The sequence below is a fragment of the Solanum verrucosum genome, unplaced genomic scaffold (assembly GCF_900185275.1).
Source record: "Solanum verrucosum unplaced genomic scaffold, falcon-dt-bn FXZP01000278.1, whole genome shotgun sequence".
In the NCBI taxonomy this organism is placed as follows: domain Eukaryota; kingdom Viridiplantae; phylum Streptophyta; class Magnoliopsida; order Solanales; family Solanaceae; genus Solanum; species Solanum verrucosum.
The window spans coordinates 5,740,749-5,765,089 of record NW_026020332.1 but is presented as its reverse complement, the minus strand read 5'-3'; the positions used below and the strand labels follow the sequence as shown (position 1 = coordinate 5,765,089).

General features: G+C 34.0%; 1 protein-coding gene across 1 annotated transcript; it reads right to left on the bottom strand.

The window, feature by feature from the left end:
* Positions 1-17,327: 17,327 nt before the first annotated feature.
* LOC125836703 (plant cysteine oxidase 2) lies at positions 17,328-21,219 on the bottom strand. The gene is made up of 5 exons (XM_049515917.1): positions 20,730-21,219; positions 19,524-19,642; positions 19,200-19,365; positions 18,726-18,944; positions 17,328-17,684 (listed from the first exon to the last, which is right to left on the bottom strand). The coding sequence occupies exons 1-5, from the start codon at positions 20,914-20,916 to the stop codon at positions 17,566-17,568; spliced, it is 810 nt and encodes a 269-aa protein (XP_049371874.1). The 5' UTR covers positions 20,917-21,219; the 3' UTR covers positions 17,328-17,565.
* Between the last annotated feature and the right edge of the window lie 3,122 nt (positions 21,220-24,341).

Below are 24,341 nucleotides of genomic sequence, written 5' to 3'. Positions count from 1 at the left end.
TTAGTTTAAAAAAGATTATGACGTTTTTTTTTTAAAAAAAAAAGATTCTTGACTCTCATTACATCTGTCCCTCAGAAGTATTTTCTTTAATGTATTATGACGTTGAATAATTTCGAGGGTTGATCTATTCATGTTCTATAATATTTTTTTTTAAATGTCATATTAATTTTCAATAACAGAAAATGACTGCCAATTTGAAAAAGTAATTGCAACACATCCCTTTAAAATAAGACTCGTTGACCTAAGATCTAATTGTACAAAATATTACCCAAAGCCTTAGATAAACATTTTATAAAATGTTGTAGTACTAGCAACTAACTCAAAACCAAGAGAGCTATATATTTTACTTGTGAGGTGTTCGATCGATAGTTCGATACATACGTTTTAGGCCCAAATTATCTGGATTTACGAATCTGAAAATCCTATATTAAGAGAGCTTTTTCTATCAAAGACAAATTCATTCTCAAGACTCAAATTCGAAATCTCTGACTAAGGATGAAAAATTATTTACCAGAGAGGTATTTGAACAATGCATTATATATGAGGTGCATGCAATAACCTAGTGCCCTAGATAAAAACATTTATAAAATGTTGTAGTAGCTAGTAGAAACTAAAAATAATACAACCTATTTTTCTCGTTCGGTGTTTGATACATGTTTTAGACTTTATTTCTCTTTTTCGGTGTTTGATACATGTTTTAGGCCCAAATTAAATAATGCGGATCAATGCATCGGAAAGCTCGTCCTATATTGCAAGAGGTTTTCCTATGAAAGATGATTTTATTCTCAAACTCAAATTCGAGGTCTGTAATATCTAAGAATGAAGAAGTATGTTACCTACAAAATTCGAGGTCTCTAATATCAAATTCAAGTGTTGAAAAAGTTCCTATATAGGGACTTGGGATGCTTTTCCTACAAAAACTATGCTAGCGCATGACTCAAACTTGACATCTCTATCTAAAAATGAAAAAATACTCACCATCACACCGAAATCTTTAAAGATAAGAGGGAGAAGTCTTTAATTTGAATTATTATACATGAGGTGCACCTGGTTTTCATTTTTCTTTTTCTTTTTCAACGTCCCAACTTGGTCATCAATAAGCTGCTGTCAAAGTGTCAACTATAATATTTTTTTTAAAATTGAACATGGCATGACATCAGTATATTAATTAAGATATTTCATTATTTTAATACACCTCAATTAGAGTGATTCTTCAATTTTCTTGAACTCCTAACTAATTAGCCTACCGTTGAAACAAGAGACATCTATGATTCGTCATAATCCATCTAGCTTGTCAATCTCTTGAAGACTGAGTACTGCTATATTTAATATTATATGTTACTATTATTTAATATTAATAATTTTAACTTAAACTTATATACTTGGGAAGTATAACCTATTTCTTTCTTTAGTATTATCAATTAAATTTGACTTGTTATAATAAGTTTCATTTATTATGAACAAATAATTTAATTAGTTTTATCTTATCATAAATGTAAAGTTCTTTTATACTATTATTAATTTATAGGCCGTTAAACCATAGGGCATCTAGGGGTACTTTAATTTTCTTTACTATAGCTACTCCTTTTTTTTATTTTTCACTCGATGTTTGATACTCGTATTGGAGCTTTGATTAAATTTGGATCGCACACTGCTTCGAGGGTGGTGCTCCGATCCCAATAGGATTTTCTCCATATCCTGACTCAAACCTGAGGCCTCTGATTAAGAGTGAAACAATCTTCCTACTATAGCAACTTTATTATGTTCTAAGCAATGATATTTTGCCAACTCAATTTGAATATTGCTGAAAATTTTGTGTTTTTATTTTAAATGAATGATTATAATATTGTTCTTAAAAAATGCAAAACACTTAAATTGATATAGATGGCCTATTATTTATCGCAAGTATAAGACTTAATTATTTTAAAAAATTATTATACACAAATTCTTATCATGCAAGAGATATAATTCAGTAGTCGTATTAATTAAGAAAATAATTACAAGTGCACAAAGTGCACTAATTACTGCAAAATCCAAGCTTGCATGTCGCAATATTTTAGTGTATTATGTAAAAAACATTAAAAAGGAAAATTCGTTTACGGATTTTAATGGGGAAGTTAGCTTATTTTGTATAGCACACAAAAAAAAATGTTATATTTTTCAATAAAAAAAATAATCTAACCTATTATTTCTGTTCACTAGGTCTATTTATTTTATTATTTTAAAACTTATTTAGGATTCGGGCTTTATGAGTTTGTAGATTTAAACGGGGAGAAAATGTGTCATGTAGGCATTATATAGTAATATTAAGGTAGAACATGAAAATTTAACGCAGTAGGGTGTACAACAATTAACAATTTAAAATAAACTCTATACAAACTTTAATAATATTACTAGATAAATTATCATAGGCGAGTGTCATCTTGAGAATATATCAACTCAAGAAAACATAAAAAATTATATTTGTTATATTCTAAGTGTTTTGATGATCCTCACAAATGCAGGGACCTGGTCCCTGGCAGAGTGCTCTCGTCCAGATTCAAATGGGGTACATCTGTAAAGCTGTCATGTCAGGTAGTAGGTGAAAAGCGCAATGTACTGCACTAACAGGAAGAGCGGACGAGACTGTCCGGTTCAATGTCTCATAAATGCAGGGACCTGGTCCCTGGCTGAGTTCTATCGTCCAGATCTATAATGGGGTACAACTGTAAAGCTGTCGTATCAGAAGTTGGTGAGGCGTCAGCGTAATCAGAATGGACGAGGTTGTTTGTCCTATGGTTAATAACTCTTTAAGGTTGATATTTTCAACATGACAAACAACATATTACATTCATTCATTCAAAAAAGAAGAGAGCCAACCAGCCTTTCAAGAACTCACAAAGAACTTTGCAAGGGACCTGGTCCCTGCAAGATTTCGTATATGAAAAGGCGACAAGACAGCCTGTCAGAAAAGTTGCCAGCTTTGACGTGATAGCTGCATAACTTTTCTGAACAACAGGCTCTCAACCAATGGGGGGTCCCAAGGAGTTTGTGTTGATTTTCTATAGTCTCTCCTCCAAAAACACAACTCAAGATTTGGCAAACAAAAACTTGAATTTTCTCTGAAAATTCATAAGCTTGAAAAGAAAGTCATCTTCAAGGAAAAACACTGCTCAACTCAACAAAAGGACCTGATAGAGTGAAAAAGAGTCTTTGTTGTATTTTGAGCTTTGTGTCTTATGTGCTTATCTTGTAAATTTATTCCTATGTTATAAAAGAATTAAATCAATGTGTTGGTTCGGTTCAGAAAGTCTAAATCAGTCAAGTTGAGTGGTTTAGTAGGCAACATTGTTTGTTGCTTAGTTGAATTCTAAATCATCTAAGGGTAAGGTGGTTTAGTGGGCAACATTGTTGTTGCTTAGTTAAAGTCTAAATCGTCCAGAGGGTGGTGGTTTAGTGGGCAACCTGATGTGTTGCTTAGTTGAAGTCTAAGTTATCTAAGAGGTAGGTAGCTTAGTGGGCAATGTGGTATCTGCTTAGGCTCGATTAAGTAATCGTTGTATTACTTAGTGTGAGATTAGGAGGTTAATCTCGTTGTTGTGGTATAAATTATATTTTACTTTTGCTTTGAAAAGATTAGTGAAAGCAGTTTGAAAAGTCCTGTGTGACAGGTCGTGGTTTTACTCCCCTGAGCAAGGAGGTTTCCACGTAAAATACTTGTGCAGATCTTACTTCCAGCTGTTTACTTTCTGCATATATTTTAGTCAACGTTCTTGCTGAGTTAAGGGACCTGGTCATTGACTGATAGTGGACGCATACATTCCAACAATTGGTATCAGAGCTTAGGCTCTCTATCTGGTTAACACCAAGAAAGAGAATCCTGCGAAGAATGACTGCTCCACTAAGCTTGCAAGAAGGTTGGTCTCCAACGAAACCACCTCTGTTTGATGGTCAATATTATTGGTGGTGGAAAAAATGCATGTTTGACTATATAATGGTTGAAGATTGTGAGATGTGGGATGTTATTTGTAAGGGTCCCTATGTGCCAACTATAGAAGTAAAATATGAGGATGTCACAAAGGTCGTTCTTAAAACCCAACGGCAATACAATGACTTTGACAAAAGGGAAGTTGAGAAAAATCAATAGGCTAGGAAGCTCTTAATGTGTGGAATTGGAGCAAATGAATATGATCTGATTTCATCTTGTGAATCAACCAAGGAAATCTGGAACCGCTTGAGAATAGTGTACGAAGGTACTGAGCAAACAAAGAAATTTAAGTTAGATCTCTTCACTACTCAGTTTGAAAGCTTCACGATGGAAGAATGTGAATCTATTCAAGAAATGCATACTAGATTCTCCACCATCACAAATGAGCTCATGTTCTTAGAAGAACCTGTCACTATATGGAAGCAGGTCACTAAGATACTTGAGATTCTTCCCAGATCTTGGACTGATGAAGTTGATATTGTCTATGAAGCTGCGGATCCTGAAGTACTGTCGTTGGATGCTCTATTTGAACATCTTCAAGTTTAGGAGATGCACAAAAGAAAAGACGGTCTCACTTTTAAAGGCGAAAACAAAAGAAGGGTCCAGGTCCATGACAAGTCAAGCAGAACATAAACTGTTGACTATGTTGTGAAGAAGATTCTTGCTGTCTGGGGTGATTCCTCAAGTGACTCAGAAGAGTCAGAACATCCTAAAGGTGTATCCATGTTTGCAGCCAAAGGTGATGAAGATGTGTTTGATGCCACGTATGCTTTTATGGCAAAATCTGATGATGAAGAAGTTAATGAAGAGGTAACCCTTTCTGATCTTAAACAAAACTTGCATGTTTACTGTGTTAAGAAGTTGAAAAGTCTAGCTGCTGTTTTGATTGACTCTATTATTGAGTTAACAACTGAAAATGATTTGATGAACAATAGCCTAGATATCCTTCATGAAGAAAAGGTAGCCTTGGTTGACCAAATGTTTGTTGTGGAAGAACAATTGATAGTTCTAGAAGCTGAAAATCTTGAACTTTCGGAAAAATTGAAGATGTTGAGTGAGAAATGTGGCAGAGGAAAGGGAAAGGCTAGCGGCTTGCAAATCGATCTAGAAACCAGTTTGAATATTGCTGAAACAAAACTTGTTATGGGCTTAGAGAGAAATAATCAGTTAGAAAAGGACCTGGTCTGTGTCAAAGAAGAATTGAACATATCTCTCGAATGGACCATTTCTTCAAAATTGCTTTCCAATCTTCCAGTCAGGGTCAAAATGATGGGAATGGGTTAGAAAATTCAAGCAAAGTCCCTCTTACAATCTCCATAGCAAGTATGTGTTAGTGTCTGACAATTTGATCTGCTTTCATTGTGATCGTGATGGTAATTTGAAGAAGGACTGTCCAGCTTGGAAAAGGACCCAAGATAACCTTTCAAACTATTCTAAACAGAGGAATAGAAAAAGGAAGGAACCTGGTCAACAGAGGAACAAGCAGAAGAAGTGACCTGGCAACAGAGAAACTGGCAGAAGAAGGGACCTGGTCGTGCTCCTGGTCCTAAGTTGAAGAAAATCAGTCTGCCTCACTGGACAAAGAATTTTCTTATCACTCAGTTATCTGCTTACTGGGAACTCCGTCTCAAATGGGTTCCCAAGGCTAACAAGTGATTTGCTATGCAAGTGAGAGGAGGTAGCATCAGTCAATGTGGTTTATGAATAAGTGGATGCTCAGAGCACATGACTGTGAAAATTACAAAACTTCCTCTCTCAGGGCACTTCAAGGTGGAGGTGTCTCATTTGGCGATGGCAAGAAAATTGTATATTTTTTTGGGGGCAAACATGTTTGGGAAATCTATGGAACACACTATTGAGGATGTGTACTATATAAATGGTTGAAGTACACTCTTTCAAGTGTTTCATAAATGTGTGATGAATGAAATAAAGTTAAGTTCTTATCAGAAAGAACGTGTGGTCACAAACTTGCTCTTTTGGGCGATGATTTTGATAGAAAAGAGATGCAAGAACATGTATAGTGTTGATCTGATTACTGCTCGTTGAGATAGTCTCACTTGCCTTAGTGCTCAAAGTGAGAATGTTGAGGTATGACATGGGAGACGTGCTCTTGTGAGTATTTCTCTACTGCACAAACTTGTGTCAAAGGACCTGGTCCCCAGTCTGCACAAAATAAAATTTGTAGATGACAAAGGTTGTGACGCTGGTATTAAAGAGAAGCAGATCAGACCATTCTTCAAGTGGAATATGCAGACTTTTAATCTTCTAAAGAACTTTCGGCTGAAGTGGTGAATACTACATGTTTTGTGACCAAAATGATGATATTGAGAAGGTTGATCTCAATATTGATGAAATAATAGTTGTGGTATACTCTTCCTCCACCAAGGCTTATTGGGTGTATAAAAAGGTGGTCATGTGATTTTTGATGAGTCTGGAAGAATTGAGAAGTTGCAAAAGAAAGGAGATTCTTAGATGAAAGGGCCACTTTGGATTCAGAGAGACGGTTTAAATAGTAAGCTTGTTGAAGAACATCCTCTTCATGAATCTAGTAATCTTAAGGAAGTTGATGCAGATTATGAACCTGACGAGGGACTTGGTCCTGTAGGCAATGTTGTACAAAGATGATGCAGTTCAAACTGATAATGTGAATTCTGAAGGTGAAAATGAAGAAGCTGATCAAGCTCAGTTTGAAAGAAGCAAAGTATGACACTCGGTTACTCAACAAGCTGATAGGTTGTCCAAGTTCCTCTTCAACAATGGCTTCAAAAGAGGTAAAATTGTCAAAACCCTGAAATCACAAGGAAAGGAATTGTTGATCATTCAAGTGTATATCTATGATGTCATCTTTGGAACAACCTTTTGAATTGTTGTGTGAAGAGTTTGCCGCATTCATGGGTAGTGAGTTCTAAATGAGCACGATGTGAGCTTTCTTCTTAGAGCTACAGATTCAGCAAACCTCTAAAGGTACCCTCAGTTGTCCATAAAAGTACAACAATGAGTTGCTCAAATGGCTTAAACATACTTGAAGTCAAGACAATGATAAAAAAGGGTAATGCCATCATGAAGTTTAGCAAAATGGAAGATCAAGTGGCTGACATCTTCACTGAAACCCTAAGCACAGACCAGTTGTATACTCTCATAGGAACTTAGCTACAAAGAAGAATATATCACAGTGTTCAAGGCAATTGATGTCTGATCAAAGACAGGGACCTGGTACCAGTTCAGAGAAGCTGTTGAAAAAGTTTCATGCTATGGATGCCTAGACAATTCATACTCTCATGGGCACTAACTTGAAGCTGGATGCTGATAAGCCTGGTTCAGAGACTCTATTCTTGTACAAAGGAATCACATTTGAAGGCTGTTGAGAAAATCTTAAGACATTTGAAGAAGACAGGGGACCCGATCCCATTCTGTCCATCAGGAGTTTTTGATTTGGAGTACATGGTGATGTTGATTATGCTGGGTATCAAGTTGATGGAAAGACTACCTCAGAAGTGGCTTATGTTATAGGTTGATATCTCATTTATGGGGAACTAAAATGCAAGATTCAGTTGCTCTTTCATCAACTGAGGCAGAGAATGTAGCAAATACAGCTTGATGGGCTCAATCTTGTGGATCAAGTAGCAACTTGAAACTATTAGAAGACCTGACCAAGATAATCAAACTAAAGTTTGCAATGCTGAAACATTTTTAATGGATTTTGCCTGAAACAATAAACTCTCTCATGACTATGCAAAGGCATCAGGTATCCTTGTTTTTATGTTATGTATGTTTTAGCAACTTCAGTTTCATACCTTTTGTAGGTATACACATGGAAAAAGGGCTGAAGAAAAAGTGAGGTCAGGACAGATCTAGGCAATCACATTCAAACTAAGAGAGGGACCTGACCCGTTCTCGAAGATTAGCACTCTTAACATTGCAGTTTGAATTATGCATGTGAACCGTTGCAATTGCCACATGTCTATCATTTAGGTATCTGACTGTTGTTCCTCATTCCTTTTTTCCTAATCGAACCTAAGTGGGCATTGTTCTAATTTTCATTTGTAATCATATTTGCAATGCTTTGATGGCTGATCTTTTATTTATGAATGAAAAATTTCTTGCTTCTACTGGCTTGTCTCATTACTTTATGTATTTTTACTCATGCTTAGTGTTGCCCAAGTGGCCATGAATTTACTTGAACTGCATTTCTGTCAACTTGGTTTACTATTTTAACCTTTTTTTTTATGATGTCAAAAGGGGGAAAATTGTTAAGGTATAATATCAATGATGTTAGCTACTTTGAAGAAGAAATGGTCATGCCGATAGGGGGAATAAATGCTAGCTACTTGAAGAGATATGGTCATGCCGATAGGGGGAATAAATGCTAGCTACTTGAAGAGGATATGGTTGTTGCGGTCTAATCGCACACGCAAGTGCACGTGGTCGTTCAAGTAATAAAGTGACTCTTTTTGAGAGTCGGGTATCGTACCCACAGTGACTCACACTTAGAAACTATCAACTTCTCTACTTTTGAGTTAACCACAAATGTATTTCCAGATTTTAAAGAGTTGTTTATTTCTATTTCTATTTTTTTAAAAACGAAATGTAAATAACAAGATTCAATTTAACGGGTTTCAAACAATGATTTGGGAAAGATCCAGGGCTGCAACTTTTATCAGGATTCATGCAATCAATATCATTTACATGGGTAATTATTAACTATCAAATCAATGAATCACAGGGTTAGATGTATGATCATGGTTTCTCAACCTCTAATCGCCTACGATAGATAACACCCTAACTACATCGTTGAGCGGGGGATAAATTGATTACCTACTGAGCATTAAGCTATATTCATGTATGGTGACCCAAGCGAGGTTTCTAGGTATATCCCTATCCTAGAAACGAATCATCCCTAACTATTTAGAGTTCAACAAGCTCTTTATGCCCCACGTTCTATCCTCTTATTCTTCTCCGGAGTTCAATTCGAACAATAGATTTATTTATATGGTGATCAATCATGAAATACAGAAAATAAGAACACAAGAAAGATTCATGTGAGAGTCAATAATAAACCCAACAAAAATTAATCAATTACAATCATCCTGCAGCCACAGCCCTAGAACTAGGGTATTTAGCTACTCATAGTTCAATGATCAATCATACAATGGTTATGAATTATCAAACGACTGAAAGGAGAAGAGTTTAAGAAATAACCCTAAAACTGAAGAAGACGTTCTTCCAAATCGTCCTCTTCTAAAACCCAGAAAAAAGATCCCTCATTAAATAAAATAAAGCCCTATTTATACTAAAAGTCGAAAGGGCCAAATCTGGTACTCAGGCGCGCGATGCCATCCGAATTCCAATTTCAAGATACTTTTGCCTTCTGCGCAACGCGCGAGCAGCACGAGGCGTTCTGCCTCAAAATTGATTTTGCAACCCAAAATTTGTATTCCTCCACGCGACGCAGAGAGAACACATAAATGCCTTGGTGCATTTTCCTCAGTTTCTTCCTTGTTCTCTTTTGACTCGATTCTTCAGATTTTTTTCTTTATCCCTTTTTGTGCTTGTTTCTCCCATTAAGCATACCTACACAACTAATCATGTCGGTTAGCTCATAAATAAGCAAATGACTCGATAAGACTACAAACAAATACATTTTGAATTCAAACTAGGCATAGATGCGGGCATAATTAGCTTTCTAGGCATATTTATATGCCTAAGATCAATGGTCATGCCGATAGGGGGAAGAAGTTGAACATGTTTGTCATCATAAAAAAAGGGGAAAATGTTATTTTGATGATTTGACAAACTTTGGGGATAATGAAGCTCCAGTTACCTGAAGAGTTCTTGTTGATAGGAGGAACTGGTGAATAAGTCTGTTATCATAAAAAAAAATAATGTTATTTTTAAGCTAATGTTAAGTTTTGATGATATAACAAACTTAGAGATCTAACAAGGAACCAGATCCTTGTTATTGAGACTAATGACAGTGAAATGAATGAAGTGAGGAATATTTGTGTGTAATCATCAAAAAGGGGGGAAAATGTTATATTCTAGGTGTTTTGATGATCCTCACAAATGCAGGGACCTGGTTCCTGGCAGAGTGCTCTCGTCCAGATTCAAATGGGGTACAACTATAAAGCTGTCATGTCAGGTGATAGGTGAAAAACGCAGTGTACTGCACTAACAGGAAGAGCGGATGAGATTGTCTGGTTCAGTGTCTCACAAATGCAGGGACCTGGTCCCTGGCCGAGTTCTATCGTCCAAATCTATAATAGGGTACAACTGTAAAGCTGTCGTATCAAAAGTTGATGAGGCGTCAGCGTACTACACCAATCAAAATGGATGAGGTTTTTTGTCCAACGGTTAATAACTCTTTATGGTTGATATTTTCAACATGACAAACAACATATTACATTCATTCATTCAAAAAGGAAGAGAGCCAACCACCCTTTCAAGAACTCACAAAGAACTTTGCAAGGGACCTGGTTCCTGCAAGATTTCGTATATAAAAAGACGACAAGACAACCTGTCAGAAAAGTTGTCTCCTCTGATGTGATAGGTGCACAACTTTTTAGAGGTGACAACTTTTTTTAACAACAGGCTTTCAACCAATGGGGGGTCCCAAGGAGTTTGTGTTGATTTTATATAGTCTCTCCTCCAAAAACACAACTCAAGATTTGGCAAATAAAAACTTGGATTTTCTCTGAAAATTCATAAGCTTGAAAAGAAGGCCATCTTCAAGGAATAACACTGCTCAACTCAACAAAAGGACCTGATAGAGTGAAGAAGAGTCTTTGTTGTATTTTGAGCTTTGTGTCTTATGTGCTTATCTTGTAAATTTATTCCTATGTTATAAAGAAATTAGATCATTGTGTTGGTTCGGTTCAGAAAGTCTAAATCAGTCAACTTGAGTGGTTTAGTGGGCAACATTGTTTGTTGCTTAGTTGAATTCTAAATCATCTAAGGGTTAGGTGGTTTAGTGGGCAACATTGTTGTTGCTTAGTTAAAGTCTAAATCGTCCAGAGGGTGGTGGTTTAGTGGGCAACCTGTGTGTTGCTTAGTTGAAGTCTAAGTTATCTAAGAGGTAGGTAGCTTAGTGGGCAGTGTGGTATCTGCTTAGGCTCGATTAGGTAATCGTTGTATTACTTAGTGTGAGATTAGGAGGTTAATCTCGTTGTTGTGGTGTAAACTGTGTTTTGCTTTTGCTTTGAGAAGATCAGTGGAAGCAGTTTGAAATGTCCTGTGTGACAGGTCGTGGTTTTACTCCCTTGAGCAAGGAGGTTTCCACGTAAAACACTTGTGCAGATCTTACTTCCAGCTGTTTACTTTCTGCATATATTTTAGTCATTGTTCTTGCTGAGTCAAGGGACCTGGTCCTTGACTGATAGTGAACGCATACATTCCAACAATATTTTTACTGTCGATATTGTGCTATAATCTTCATTAAATACAACCAAAAAACACAATAATTTACTTATTTATCTACATCCTTTAAGAGTTCAAATTAAAAAACATTGTTCTATATGATAGGTTTACATGTATACCAATTTGAACTCCAACCAAGTACAAAAATATTAGCTAAAGAAATAACAAGAATTAACTACCTGTCATCATAATTAATAATTAATAATTAATAAGAAGGAAGAAAGAAACCCCAAAACTTTATACATATTATTAATATTAATAATTATTAAAGATATGATGCATCTAATCAAACAAATTAAACCCTAGACCTTAAACACTCAAAAGTCAAATCTTAAAACTCTTATTTCGTTTTCTAGCATAAGTTGCGAAGCACACACAGACTAATTAAGTTATTTTAACACCAACATTTGGCAAACCACTCCAAAATTTAAATGCTATAATAGTATAGTGACGATACCCACAAATTAAGACAAAAAATATTGATTTTGGTAAATTAAAGGTGGTGATTGATCTCACTTAATGAATCCAAAGTCTTGTTGGTACTATCAGTTGGTAGCAAGTAAATTTGTATTATTTAAAAGTGGTCAATGTGTGGGAACTAATTAATTTTTAAGATAAAAATATATGTGTATTCATGGTCTTTTCATAAAATTAGATATTTTATGTATATATTTTTTAAAATTAATAAAATATTATCTATTTATATTATGCTATAAGAAGGCTAAATAAGACAATTGATTAAATATTGAGTTGTATTTTATATTCATGTTTTATAAATTTTAAATTCATCTCTGAATGCAATTTTTTCAAAAAGTTGATGCATGACAACTAATTAAATAGAGACGGTGTTACTATTCACAACTAGAAAATTTCTAATCTCTCATCACATTTATCAAACTTCAATTGAATGGGAAAGGATGTTTGGATCAATAAATTAGGATTTAGAAGTAGTTAGTATATGTTGGTCACATCCAACTTATAATATTTCAAACTTTAAATATTTTTAATTTAATAACAATTTTTACTTTTTATAGTTTGTATTAGGGATGAACAAAATCGAATCGAAAACTGCAAATCGAGAAAAAAGTTTGACTAGTGATTTTGTTTGAATTGGTTTGGTATTGGAAAAAAAAGTGACTATACTTGAGTTGGTTTAGTTTTAACTTTAAAAAGTCAATCTCAGACCAAACCAACCCGACAATATATATTATATATATACGTTGATGAATCAAGAAAGGGAAAACAATCCTGCTAGAATCCGATTGAAGATACGTTTTAATATAGTCATCTAATTAGTGCATACATTAAGGCCAAGTTGAATTTTTCAAATGAATTTGGGTCAATGATTTAGATTAGACATTAAGTAGAGGACCTGGACAGAAAATTAAAAAAATAGTATTTCAACTGAGGATGATTACTTAAGCATCTAATTAGAAATTAAGAGGAGTTGACTGTAGGAAAATGAAATTTTAGAAAAATTAAAAAGAAGAAAAGCAAATAAGACTGATTATGAGCTTTGACCCGAAGCCATGACATTTCATGGAACCAACCCTTACTATTTTTTTAATTGTTTTTATTGGAAGCAATATTATGGTAATAATTCAGATTATTTAAAATAATTGGGACATTAGTTATTAACATGTGTAAGTGTGATTGAGTGGAAGATTATATCAGTTGAAGAAGGAGGACATAATTTTAATGTTACAAAGTTTCCCCTTATAAATACTTTCTTAACCAAATTTAAATGATTTTCATATTTTTTAAGGAAATTTCACAAATAGCCACTAAAAATTACTACTTAATTAGGCTTCATAGTTATAGTTTGCTAATTAAGATTCGTAGCTATATGTAGGAGGGAGGAGAGGAGAGAGACTAGCAAGGTTAGGAGAGGGAGGAGAGAGGCAAGGGAGAAAGGGCAAAGAGTGGAGAGATGTGAATTGTATTTGTATATCTGTAGAATTGTATATGTATATCTGTCAATAATTGTATATATGTAACTGATATACATGTTATTTGTATATTTGGTGAGGGAGATTGGGAGAGGGAGGAGAGAGGCGAGCAAGAGAGGGCAGAGAGTGGAGAGAGATGAATTGTATTTATATATTTGTCATATAATTGTATATGTATATGTATAATTTGTATTTGTACATGTATATGTGTAATTTGTATTTGTATATGTATATGAGATGAGAGTGTAGAGAATAGCAAAAGAAAAGTATAATCGGAGAACCCTTCTGCTAGCCCAAGATCGTTAACTAAGATCGGAAGATTCAACTAAAGAAGAGGAAGCTAGAAAGGAGAACTTATTTATGGAAGAAGACTATTTTATTTAGGTTGTTCTTAGGTTGTCTTGGGTTGCTTACAAATGTACACGACCACCCATATTTATACTTGTTCATGGATGGTTCTAGAAATTCTTCTAGATACTTTTACAAAAAAAATTCTAGCGAACTTTATCTTCTAGTATCTAGATATTTTTTAAGATAATTATCCTAGATATTATCCTACACTATTCTAGAAACATTACTTGAACAATCTATCATATCCCCAAAAAATCAACTTTAACTTTTTCACGCTCCCCCTTAAAGTGATTTTTTGAAAACTATCCCACACTTGTCACGGAAGAACTCAAACGAAGCTTTGAGCTACGTCTTGGTGAAAATCTCAATATTTTCTTCCGAACTCCTCTTCCTTCTTCAAATGATAAAGATTTTTCATCGTCAGTTGATCCATGTAGATTATCTCCTTGTTGAGTTCTCAAACTCCCCCTTTCTCTTAACTTCTCAACAGTTATATTATCCAGAAAAGCACTATAAATTTCCCGTGAAGTCTCAACACCAACATAAGATCCTCTGTCATATTCTCTTATCATCTCCTCGATAGATTTTTTGGCAGCTTCAGAACTTTCAAAAATCATATTGTTTGTCTTTGAGACTTCAATATCAACTTCTTCCTTTATTTGATATTCATCATCTACATTTGCTTCCAATATTTGATCAAAGTCAAAGATTGACCTTAATATGGCTGACGATTGATCAGAGACTTCAACTTCCCATACATCTTCCCCAATACTTTCTCCATAAAGGTCACCATCGGCATATGTAGCTCCAGATACTGCTTGTTCATAATTTATTTCCTTGATTTCTTCGATAGAAACTACCATATCACCAGCATGAACATCTTCAAGAGTTTCTTGCTTCATGTCGATGACATCAGTGTCTTGCTTCTCCACGTGGTTGGCTATATTATTTTCTAGATCCTTGATCAAGTCTTCTTCAAGGTTGATGGAAACCATAGCATCTATTGCTCGAGCCTCAACTACTAAACAATTTTTCCAGTAATTTTCCCAGCCTTCTTCTTCTTCAGCAATTTTTTGAGCCAAATTGCTCTCTTTGGCTCGACAATATCTTTTTATATGTCCTACTTCACCACAACGATAACATCTGAGAGGCTTCTTACCGTAATAGTTAGAAGACTCTTCCTTCTTTCCAGGCAAGCTCGAACCACCCGAGGATCGAAAGTGCGACATAACTCTTGATTTTCCTTTAAAGTTTCTCTTGTCGGCTACAAGAGCATCTCCTTCTCCATCTTTGACAAACACACTAGCCAACTGCTTGGCTAGTAATTCCTGTGACGACAACAAATTTTCAAACTCCTCCAAGGATGGTTGTTGAGCCCATCCTTGAATCAACATCACAAACGGAATATATTCAGGCTTCAAATCACGAATGACAATTCTTCTCATTCGTGCTTTCGAGATAGCCTCTTCCGGATTCAACAAGGATATCTCAGAACATAAGTTCTTAATTTTTAAAAAATACTCGGCAATAGAAAGATTACCTTGAATAGTGTTAGCCAATTCATTTTCCAATATTTGCAGTCGAGCTTCATTCTTCTTGTTGAACAAGTGATCGAGGGTCCTCTATATTTCATGAGCTGATTTACACTTTATAATGTGATCAAATAAATCGGAGGAGATTGTCCTCTTCAGAATGAACTCTGCCTTCGCATTAATCTGCTTCTACTTCTTGTACGCACTACTATTTTCCGGTCCGTCAGCAGGAGGTCTTGTGTTATTCCCATTAACATCCCACAAATCCTCTCCCACAAGGTATGATTTCATACATGTCTTCCATACCTTGTAATTGGACTGATTCAACAACTTCATCCCCAGTCCATTAACACGACCGCTAAAATCCAGATAGACAAACCAGTTGAATTAACCACCAACCCGATCTTGAAATAACACCCACAAGCCAATCCACGGCTATGGATGGCTCTGATAACATGTAGAGAATAGCAGAAGAAAAGTATAATCGGAGAGCCCTTCTGCTAGCCTAAGATCGTTAATTAAAATCGGAAGATTCAACTAAAGAAGAGGAAGCTAGAAAGGAGAACTTATTTATGGAAGAAGACTATTTTATTTAAGTTGTTCTTAGGTTGTCTTGGGTTGCTTACAAATGTACAAGACCACCCATATTTATACTTGTTCATGGATGGTTCTAGAAATTCTTCTAGATACTTTTACAAAAAAAATTCTAGTGAACTTTATCTTCTAGATAGCTAGATATTTTTTAAGATAATTATCCTAGATATTATCCTACACTATTCTAGAAACATTACTAGAACAATCTATCATATTCCCAAAAAATCAACTTTTTCACCGAGAGAGCTAGGTGAGAGAGTTGTATAGGTGATCCCAACTAATTTGAGAATGATACATATGTTTTTCTAATTTTGTAATTGCTGCAAATTCACCAAATATATGATCCTCTTAGGATAGTTGTCTTGGGCAAGAAATAATTAACCCATGAGATGAATGAAGGATATTTACCGAGGCTTTTTGTTGGAATAATTGGTTCGGAGGTGTGTCGGTGAAGTTCTTGTTATCGAGATCACATGAAAATTATCATCATTGGGAAAAGTGTGAGAATTCGTGGGGGTGTTGATGATGCGGCAAAAAGACAAATATATCAGATATGTTTATACGTTATCCTGCATGCAAATAACAAAGATATATATTTGCCGATAGTACCCAAGGCCCAAGGGGTTGAGTTCATGTTAAACACTACCCCATAAAATTAAATAGAGTTAAGGTTGTGTACATGATCGATTATCTATCAACTAATAAGTCATAGCTTACCCTACTTAACTCATGCATACACATCCTTTCCAGAATTGTTTCTAACATTATGGTTTAATTTTCTTCCTTAGCTGATCCTACCGACAGTACACTTCTTTTTATTTCTATCCGTACTGGTGCCCCAAAATCACGCGTTACAAAACTTATTTTGAAATAGCGCTCCCCACATAATTTTCTCTCAAACCCAAAACCTATGGTTAAGAATACCAACAATACACTTTAAGTCTCAATGATCTTCACAGACAGTAGACTCAAATCTTCTACTTAGTTTTAATGCAGGACGTTGGGCTTCATTCAAAGTAACATAGTTTTGAAAACAAAAAGAGAAGCTTCACACAACCGCACTACTAAGAAAAACTGGATTTAGCGACGAACAATTTTTGTAGCCAAGCTAAGTAGCAAAACCTATCGCTAATCCAACTTAGCTATGAGTAAAATAGCGACAGGGATGGACTAGTAACGAAGTTTTTAGCTAAATGCAGTGTTTTTTTAGTAGTTACAAGAGTTATCACCATAAGTTCAAGCTGTAAAAATAGCTCAGGCAAAATTGCAAACAAAGCTGCATAGCTCGTACGGTAGACCTATTGTAATCCAACCCTTCTACAAACTCCAAAAATGATTATGCAAGCTGCATATCTTGTACATAGACCTAATGTAATCCAACCTTGCTGCAACCCCTTATGTGCATAATCGAAAAACCAAGTGTACGTATTGGATTGAGAGAAGATACGTACGTAGGAACCTACCATAACAAAAGACGGTAAACGACTCCCTTTCTTATCATGAGTCTTCTCAAACCAAAGGAAAACATTAGTTTATACATACAATTTTGAGAATACATACATTCTCAGTTCCTTCTTCCTTACCTCTGTCTGAATATGTACATGTACATGAGCTCTTCGCGACAAAAAAACAAAAAAAAACTCTTCCTCCTAACTTTTATCCCTTTTGACTATTCATTCATCACTGGAAAGAGTAAAAAGTGGAGAAAAAAAAGAAGACCCTCTTCTTCTTCAACACAAGCAATTGATCCATCAGTTTACTACACTAAATTTGGTCCACTATACAGTGCTCCAACTACAGTTAAGTCCTCAGGTTTCTCTCTCTCTTTGAGCCATGCATACTCACTTTGCTGTTCCTCTGGTACTGACAAGCCATTCACTGTACTTCCACAAACAAAAAGACAGGAAAACAAGAATCTTAGAATTAGGATGGATAATGTCAGACAGACCAAAAAAAATTCCATATTTAGAATGTTATTTCAAGTACAATCAATCAGTTGATTTACTATTATGGGAAAATGTCCATTCTGTTAAATTAGGTCTTAGGCCTAACTCACACCCCAAAAGCTAGCTCAAAGGGAGGAGGATTACCCAAGCCTTATAAGGAGTCCACCTATCTCATTAACCACCGATGTGAGACTTTTGTCATTCTTTAACACCCCACCTCACGCCCAGTGCTTAGCATCTGGTGCGTGGACAATTTTGATTTTGGGGGCCCCAACATCGGGTGAGATGGGCCCTGCTCTAATACCATGTTAAATTAGGTCTTAGGCCTAACTCACACCCCAAAAGCTAGCTCAAAGGGAGGAGGATTACCCAAGCCTTATAAGGAGTCCACCTATCTCATTAACCACCGATGTGAGACTTTTGTCATTCTTTAACACATTCCAAGTATACTATATATATCCTGTACTTTGGAGAATCAAATCAAGGTACTTCTTTTACTAGTAACTAACAGAGTCAATTTGTTTGAGGACTTAAGATAGTAAAACGGACTTTTGAATCTTGAGATCTTGGACTAAAATAAAAAGATAGTAGGTTCAGGGGACCGGAACGATTGAACAAAGAAAAAATGCAATAACAATCCAAGAAACCAACTGCTATATTTGATTATGACAGGTTATTACTCGAAATATAACATCAAATTTATTACTCCATGAAGAGTTATTCAGTGTTGTATGAAAAGCCTGACCAGGTAGGCTTGAAGAGGTTCATCCAAACCCTCTTCGGTGGAAAAATTGCACAGTTTATACATGGTTAAAATTCTTCATGTCCTTACTTCTTCATTTTCTAAATCCCTTAGTAAAATTACTGGTTACGCCACTGATTGTATGTCAACTTAACAGTGTAAGAAGTTTATACTCTTGTCAACTGTCAAGTGGAAAAAAATTTAAATCAGTGGAAGTATACAGCATTATACCTGAGATGTTGGCAAAGGGGAAGTCATAGTAGTATTGGCAGTGGCGACCTTCAGGATCACAATAAGGTGGGCCAAGAACATCTAGTACGGCGCAGGCTGTCTTTGCTGTGAAGCAGTGCATATTACCTCCGTCAGCTGGATAGAGGATTGAAGTTTTGCAAGGAGCTTTAAACTTGGAATTCACCTTCAATTTTGCAAGACGCAGTCCTGTACAATCCCCTGCATCATTTGAGAAAGAACGATTCTGTTACTCTGACTTCATACAAGAGAAGTAAATACTTAAATAGTTGATGTCTACTATTAATGTACGGAATATAGTTGGAAAATACATCAACAGTTGCATTCATAGTTATTTGAAGTCTCAAATCTGAATTTATATAGATGACTTTTTCGGTGCAAATGCAAAAGATTTCATGCCAGTTACCATTTTTAAAGTGTAAGTTAACAAGATAAAGCAATCTGAAGAGGACTTACTGTCAGAAATATTGGCATTTGGGGTAGTTGATTCAGGAAGGAGATTGTCCGCCCAATCATAAGACTTTATGTGCATTTTCCCAAAGAGAAGCTTGCTGAAAACTGTCATTCCAGGATGGTTATGAAGAGGAATGACTGCTTTTGGTGGTAAGCAAAAGATACCAATCTAACAAAATATGAACAAACTTTAAATCTTCAATCAAGAGGAAGAAGTGAAATAGCGATTTTAACTTCTATAAACTGACAATATATTGAAGAATTTAACTATTAAGTCACCTAAATGATATTAAATTTTAGGAAAGGTCGACCTAATTGGCTACATACCGAGAATTTGTCACATTCATGGAGATGCAAGTATGTTATTTTAGGAGGTCTATCTGATACTTTTGATTTGAAATATGGCATATTTGGTCTTAGGCCAACATCTGCTTCAGTCATCTTATCTGTACAGAGGAAAATTGAGCAACTATTAATTAAAAGACCATCATATAAGGAAAAAAAAAAAAAGAAAACAAAGGATTAGTCTTCATCTTTGTATATTGTACGAGTTATTTAATTTTGATGGAACGCGTAGAAAGCAGAAAAGGTAACGGTAAGAAATTCATCCGTACCATGACGAAGAGATTTAATGAAGTAAAATTATATGTTAACTGATCATGATTAAGTGATAACTGTGTATGTTCAAACACATGTCATGTCATGTACTCATTGAATTGGTGTAAACATCCTTTTAAGTTTTATGGACTAAAGTGCAGATACTTCCCAATTCCAAAAAAAGTTGTTCCTTTCTCAACCAACAAGACAATAATTTTGATGGACTAAAGTGCAGATAAATTCAACCCAAATTCAGAAAATAGTTTTAAACCAATTCAGCTAAAAAAGAAAAGCAGTTAGAATGAAGAAGAATTATCGAACATTTATACGTCACCCTTAAGAAGGACTTTATATAGTAACACATTACCTCAATGGGGAGGAAAACTATATGACAAATGTCAAGATCATGTACTACTAAATATAACATCCGCAACAAAAATAGTATAAAAAAAAAGATAGAGAGAAATGAGAAAAAAAACGTGCAATTGTCAGTTTGTCACGAAGGTCTATCGGAAACAATTATCATAATGGATGAAGATGATCACACATTTCAACTTCAACTTCAACATAGTATTAAAGCAGATAGAGGCTAGATCGAATTTCACCGCCACCCATATCAAAACAAATTTTCACGAGATCACACACTTCAACACCTCACATACACACCACTCTCCCAGATGGCAATGGCAGAGCAGTTTCCTCAATGCCAGATCATGCCTCGTTTTCTAAAAGTTGTTCCTAAAAACACGCACTTGTTTCAACACTAACAGAATCGCTGCGGCAACATTTTATACACATGTTATACCAATAAAAAAAGTAGTAGAAATTAAACAAATAATGACGCCAAAGCAAAAGAAAAAGTTCAGCAAAAAAGAAAAAAAACAATTACAGGTTTATACATATATAGAAAAAGCAAACAGAATAAAAAAAACATACCCAAAACTGCCTTGACAAGTTCAACATTTTCCGGTGACGGCACAACGCCAGGTTTGCAATTAGCGAAAACCTGTTTGCAAGTTCCATAGAGTTTCTGAACCCTTGTAATTCCTATTTTCCTCCGCTTCCGCTTCTTCTTCAACTCTCCGTTCTCGTCACCCTTTCGATCGATTTTCTCCGTCATCATAATCCAAATATTGAGTAATTCGAGAAAATCCAGAAAAAGAGCAGCACAATTTTACTGTACTGTTCTATGAACAGTATTGTACATGTATGAGTTGCTTACAAATTATGAAAATTTACAAATCTCTGCTGCTGCTGCTGTGTTGTGCCTGACGAATTATTTCAATGAAAAAAAGAGTAGAAAGTTGAGATGTATATAAATGGAGAATAATGGATAGCGATGGGTGAGAGAGCTGCATAAGTATATATTATAGAAAATGAAAAGGAGTGGGAAAAATGAAAAACCAGGGGCCATTTTTCCAATGGGCTCTTCTAACAGTGGATTTTGTTTTTCCTTTCTCCTTCCCAAAAAAAAAACACCAAATTGTATTTCACGCCCTGCAGGTATTAGTAATTGTAGGTATAGCAACATAAAAATTAATTGTAAGTATAATTTATATACACTATTAGTTATAAAGAAAATAGTTATTTATGTATTAATTAGATATATTAATTTTTATTCTGTATAAAATAATATATATAAAATTCCTCCTAATTTATATACTATGTATTATACTTGTGGAATTTTTAATTACAAATCAAATACATTATTAATTTTATAATTTATACATATATTAAATATGTAAATTTACATAATAAATCAAATATAATATTAATTTTATTCATAAATAAATCACCTCCTAATTAACTATCAAAACTATAGTACTATTATTTATATAAAATTTTATGCCTATGTAACTCACTTTCAAACAATCGATCAAACGACTCCTTATATGTAACAATTTTTTGGTAGGCTTCTAATAGGATTTTTCAATTAAGGGCGGAGAGAGTTATGTTGTTTCCTTGCCATTATCAAATTATTTTTTGTCTTTTTAACTTTTACTTTTGCTATTTCAATTTATAGGTACAATTCGAATTTTGCAAGTTTAACTATAAAATTATACGGTTTTTGAAAAATATAAAATTTATATTTTTTATATATATATATATATAAATATATTACTAAATTATAAATAGTTAATAGTTTAAAATACTTCAAACTTTTAATTAGGTAGGTGATACTCCATAATGCCTCCACGTGTAATTCATGTGATACTAAAAGAGTCCACCCGTCTATAAATACCTAATTCGCAGTAAAATCCAACCAACAGTTTTGGGCTAACCACCCCTCACTTACACCTAGTTTGGATCGATGTCACTATTATATTGTGTTGTTAATTTTTGTTATTTAAATTTTATTGGATCATATTATTTAAATATATTATTTAGTAATGATGAAAAGCCTTATTTTATTTAATGATTAATTTAGTTACTTATTATTTAATAATTTTATCTTTTTTTATCATATTTTTTCACAATAGCTTAACTTCATATTCAACCTTTCTGGTAAGTCTATAATTTAAATTATTGATGTATCATATTATGTAACGACGGAGAGCATATAATTAATATATCCAAATGTTGTACTTAATTAAACAATACAATATAATACAATACAATCTAATATATTATGAAATAATACGTAACAACCATATCAAACAATGCGTAAAAATCAACTAATTGCATGCTTATACTCTGTTTATTCACATTTACGTGTTGGATTTTATTTTTTCGAGAGTTAAATTGTATGAACTTTAATTAATATTTTAACATGTATTTTTCTATCATATTACTATAAAAAGAAATTATAATTTTTATATTTTTTTATATTTAAAATTAGTATAAATTAACCTCTCCAAAAAGAAATGTGACAAGTAAAAGTAAAACTGAATCCAGGGAGTAATTTGGGGTGCAGATTTTCAGAAATTAATAACTTTCCTGCGCATTTTGTATGTATATTAAAAAAAATTATTGAATATATAAGAAATATTTGTTCAAAATTTAGTAATAAAGTAGTCCCTTTGTATAGTGATAGTGATGAAATTTGCTTAAGCTTTAATTTGTTCCCCTTCTATTCCTCCTGGACACTTAAATTGATAACTCATTAAATTCAATTTTTGAATCATACCTTTTATTTTAATTGAAACAAAAATCTATATAGTATTAACATCGCAAAAGTTTAAAGAAAAGAATAATAAATACGAAATATTTATTTTTTAATGGATAAAATTTCAAAATATTAATTTCTTGAAGCAAGAAAAGGGGTACAAATTAAAGTCAATTATCCTCTACCTCTTTATGAATTCATATTATGAAATCCGGTCTTATTTCTTTTAAGCATTAAGCAATAAGTGTTACACCTAGATCTCTTTATGGAATTTATTTGTGCTTAACTTTTTAAGAAATTAAATAAAGGACAAATTACTTAACTACACTCCTTTACTTACCTTAATATCCATTTATCCCTACTTATTTCAAAATTTTCAAAAATCTCTTATTTACCTATGTATCCCGTGCACAATGCTATGTATCCCGCTATGTGGAATGTATCAAACTCTATGTATCCCGTGCACAACGCTATGTATCCCACATATATCCCGTGCACAACGCTATGTATCCCGCTATGTGGAATGTATCAAACCTAATGTATCCCGTGCACAACGCTATGTATCCCGCTATGTGGAATCTATCAAACCTAATGTATCCCGTGCACAAAGCTATATATCCCGCAAACATCATTTTTAAGGGATTTTTGGTAAATAGAAAACTAGAAGGGATATGATGTTATTTAGTACTTATAATATGTGGTTCCTATAATTTATACTTAAATAAATACTGTGGTTTGTAAAAAAAATTCTAAAGAAGCTACGTAATTTAATGATTTACTCTTAATTGACCAACGACTACGAAATTAAATACGTAATAAAATGAATTAATTTCTTATCTAAGGGCTGCTAAATCCACTTGAAATAATTTGGTATATATGCATGTGTCTTTTCAACTTGATAAATTTGGACAAAACTACATCCAAATGATATCAAATTTCTATATAATTAAAGAGTGAAATGAAAAGTATTTGCCCATAGGACAAAAATATGACCTGAAAGTTGAAATAGTATTATTTTCACAATTATCTCTAATGAGTTTACTTGATTACAAATAAGGTTCAACCAAAGTAGAAGCAGTAGTATATATGGAATTTCCAATTTAGCCTAATTATTGAGGCGTCGAAATGCTTGAAAATTGAAATTATCTATCTTTAATAAGAATTGGCATGACGATCGATCTAAAGGAACCCAACACAATTTTATTTTATTTTAAAAAAAAACACAAATGACAAGTTCTATATATACTTGTAGACTGTAGTATTTGTAATTTGAACGAAAATATTCTCCATGATGCACAATTGATCATGGCGTGACGTGAATTTAAGTGCCCAAAATGTATACACTTTTAAAGTTGAAAAAATAATTGATAGTTTCATTTTTAGAAAATATCTTATATATATATCGACCAAAATATAAAACACATGTTTGACTTGACATAAGA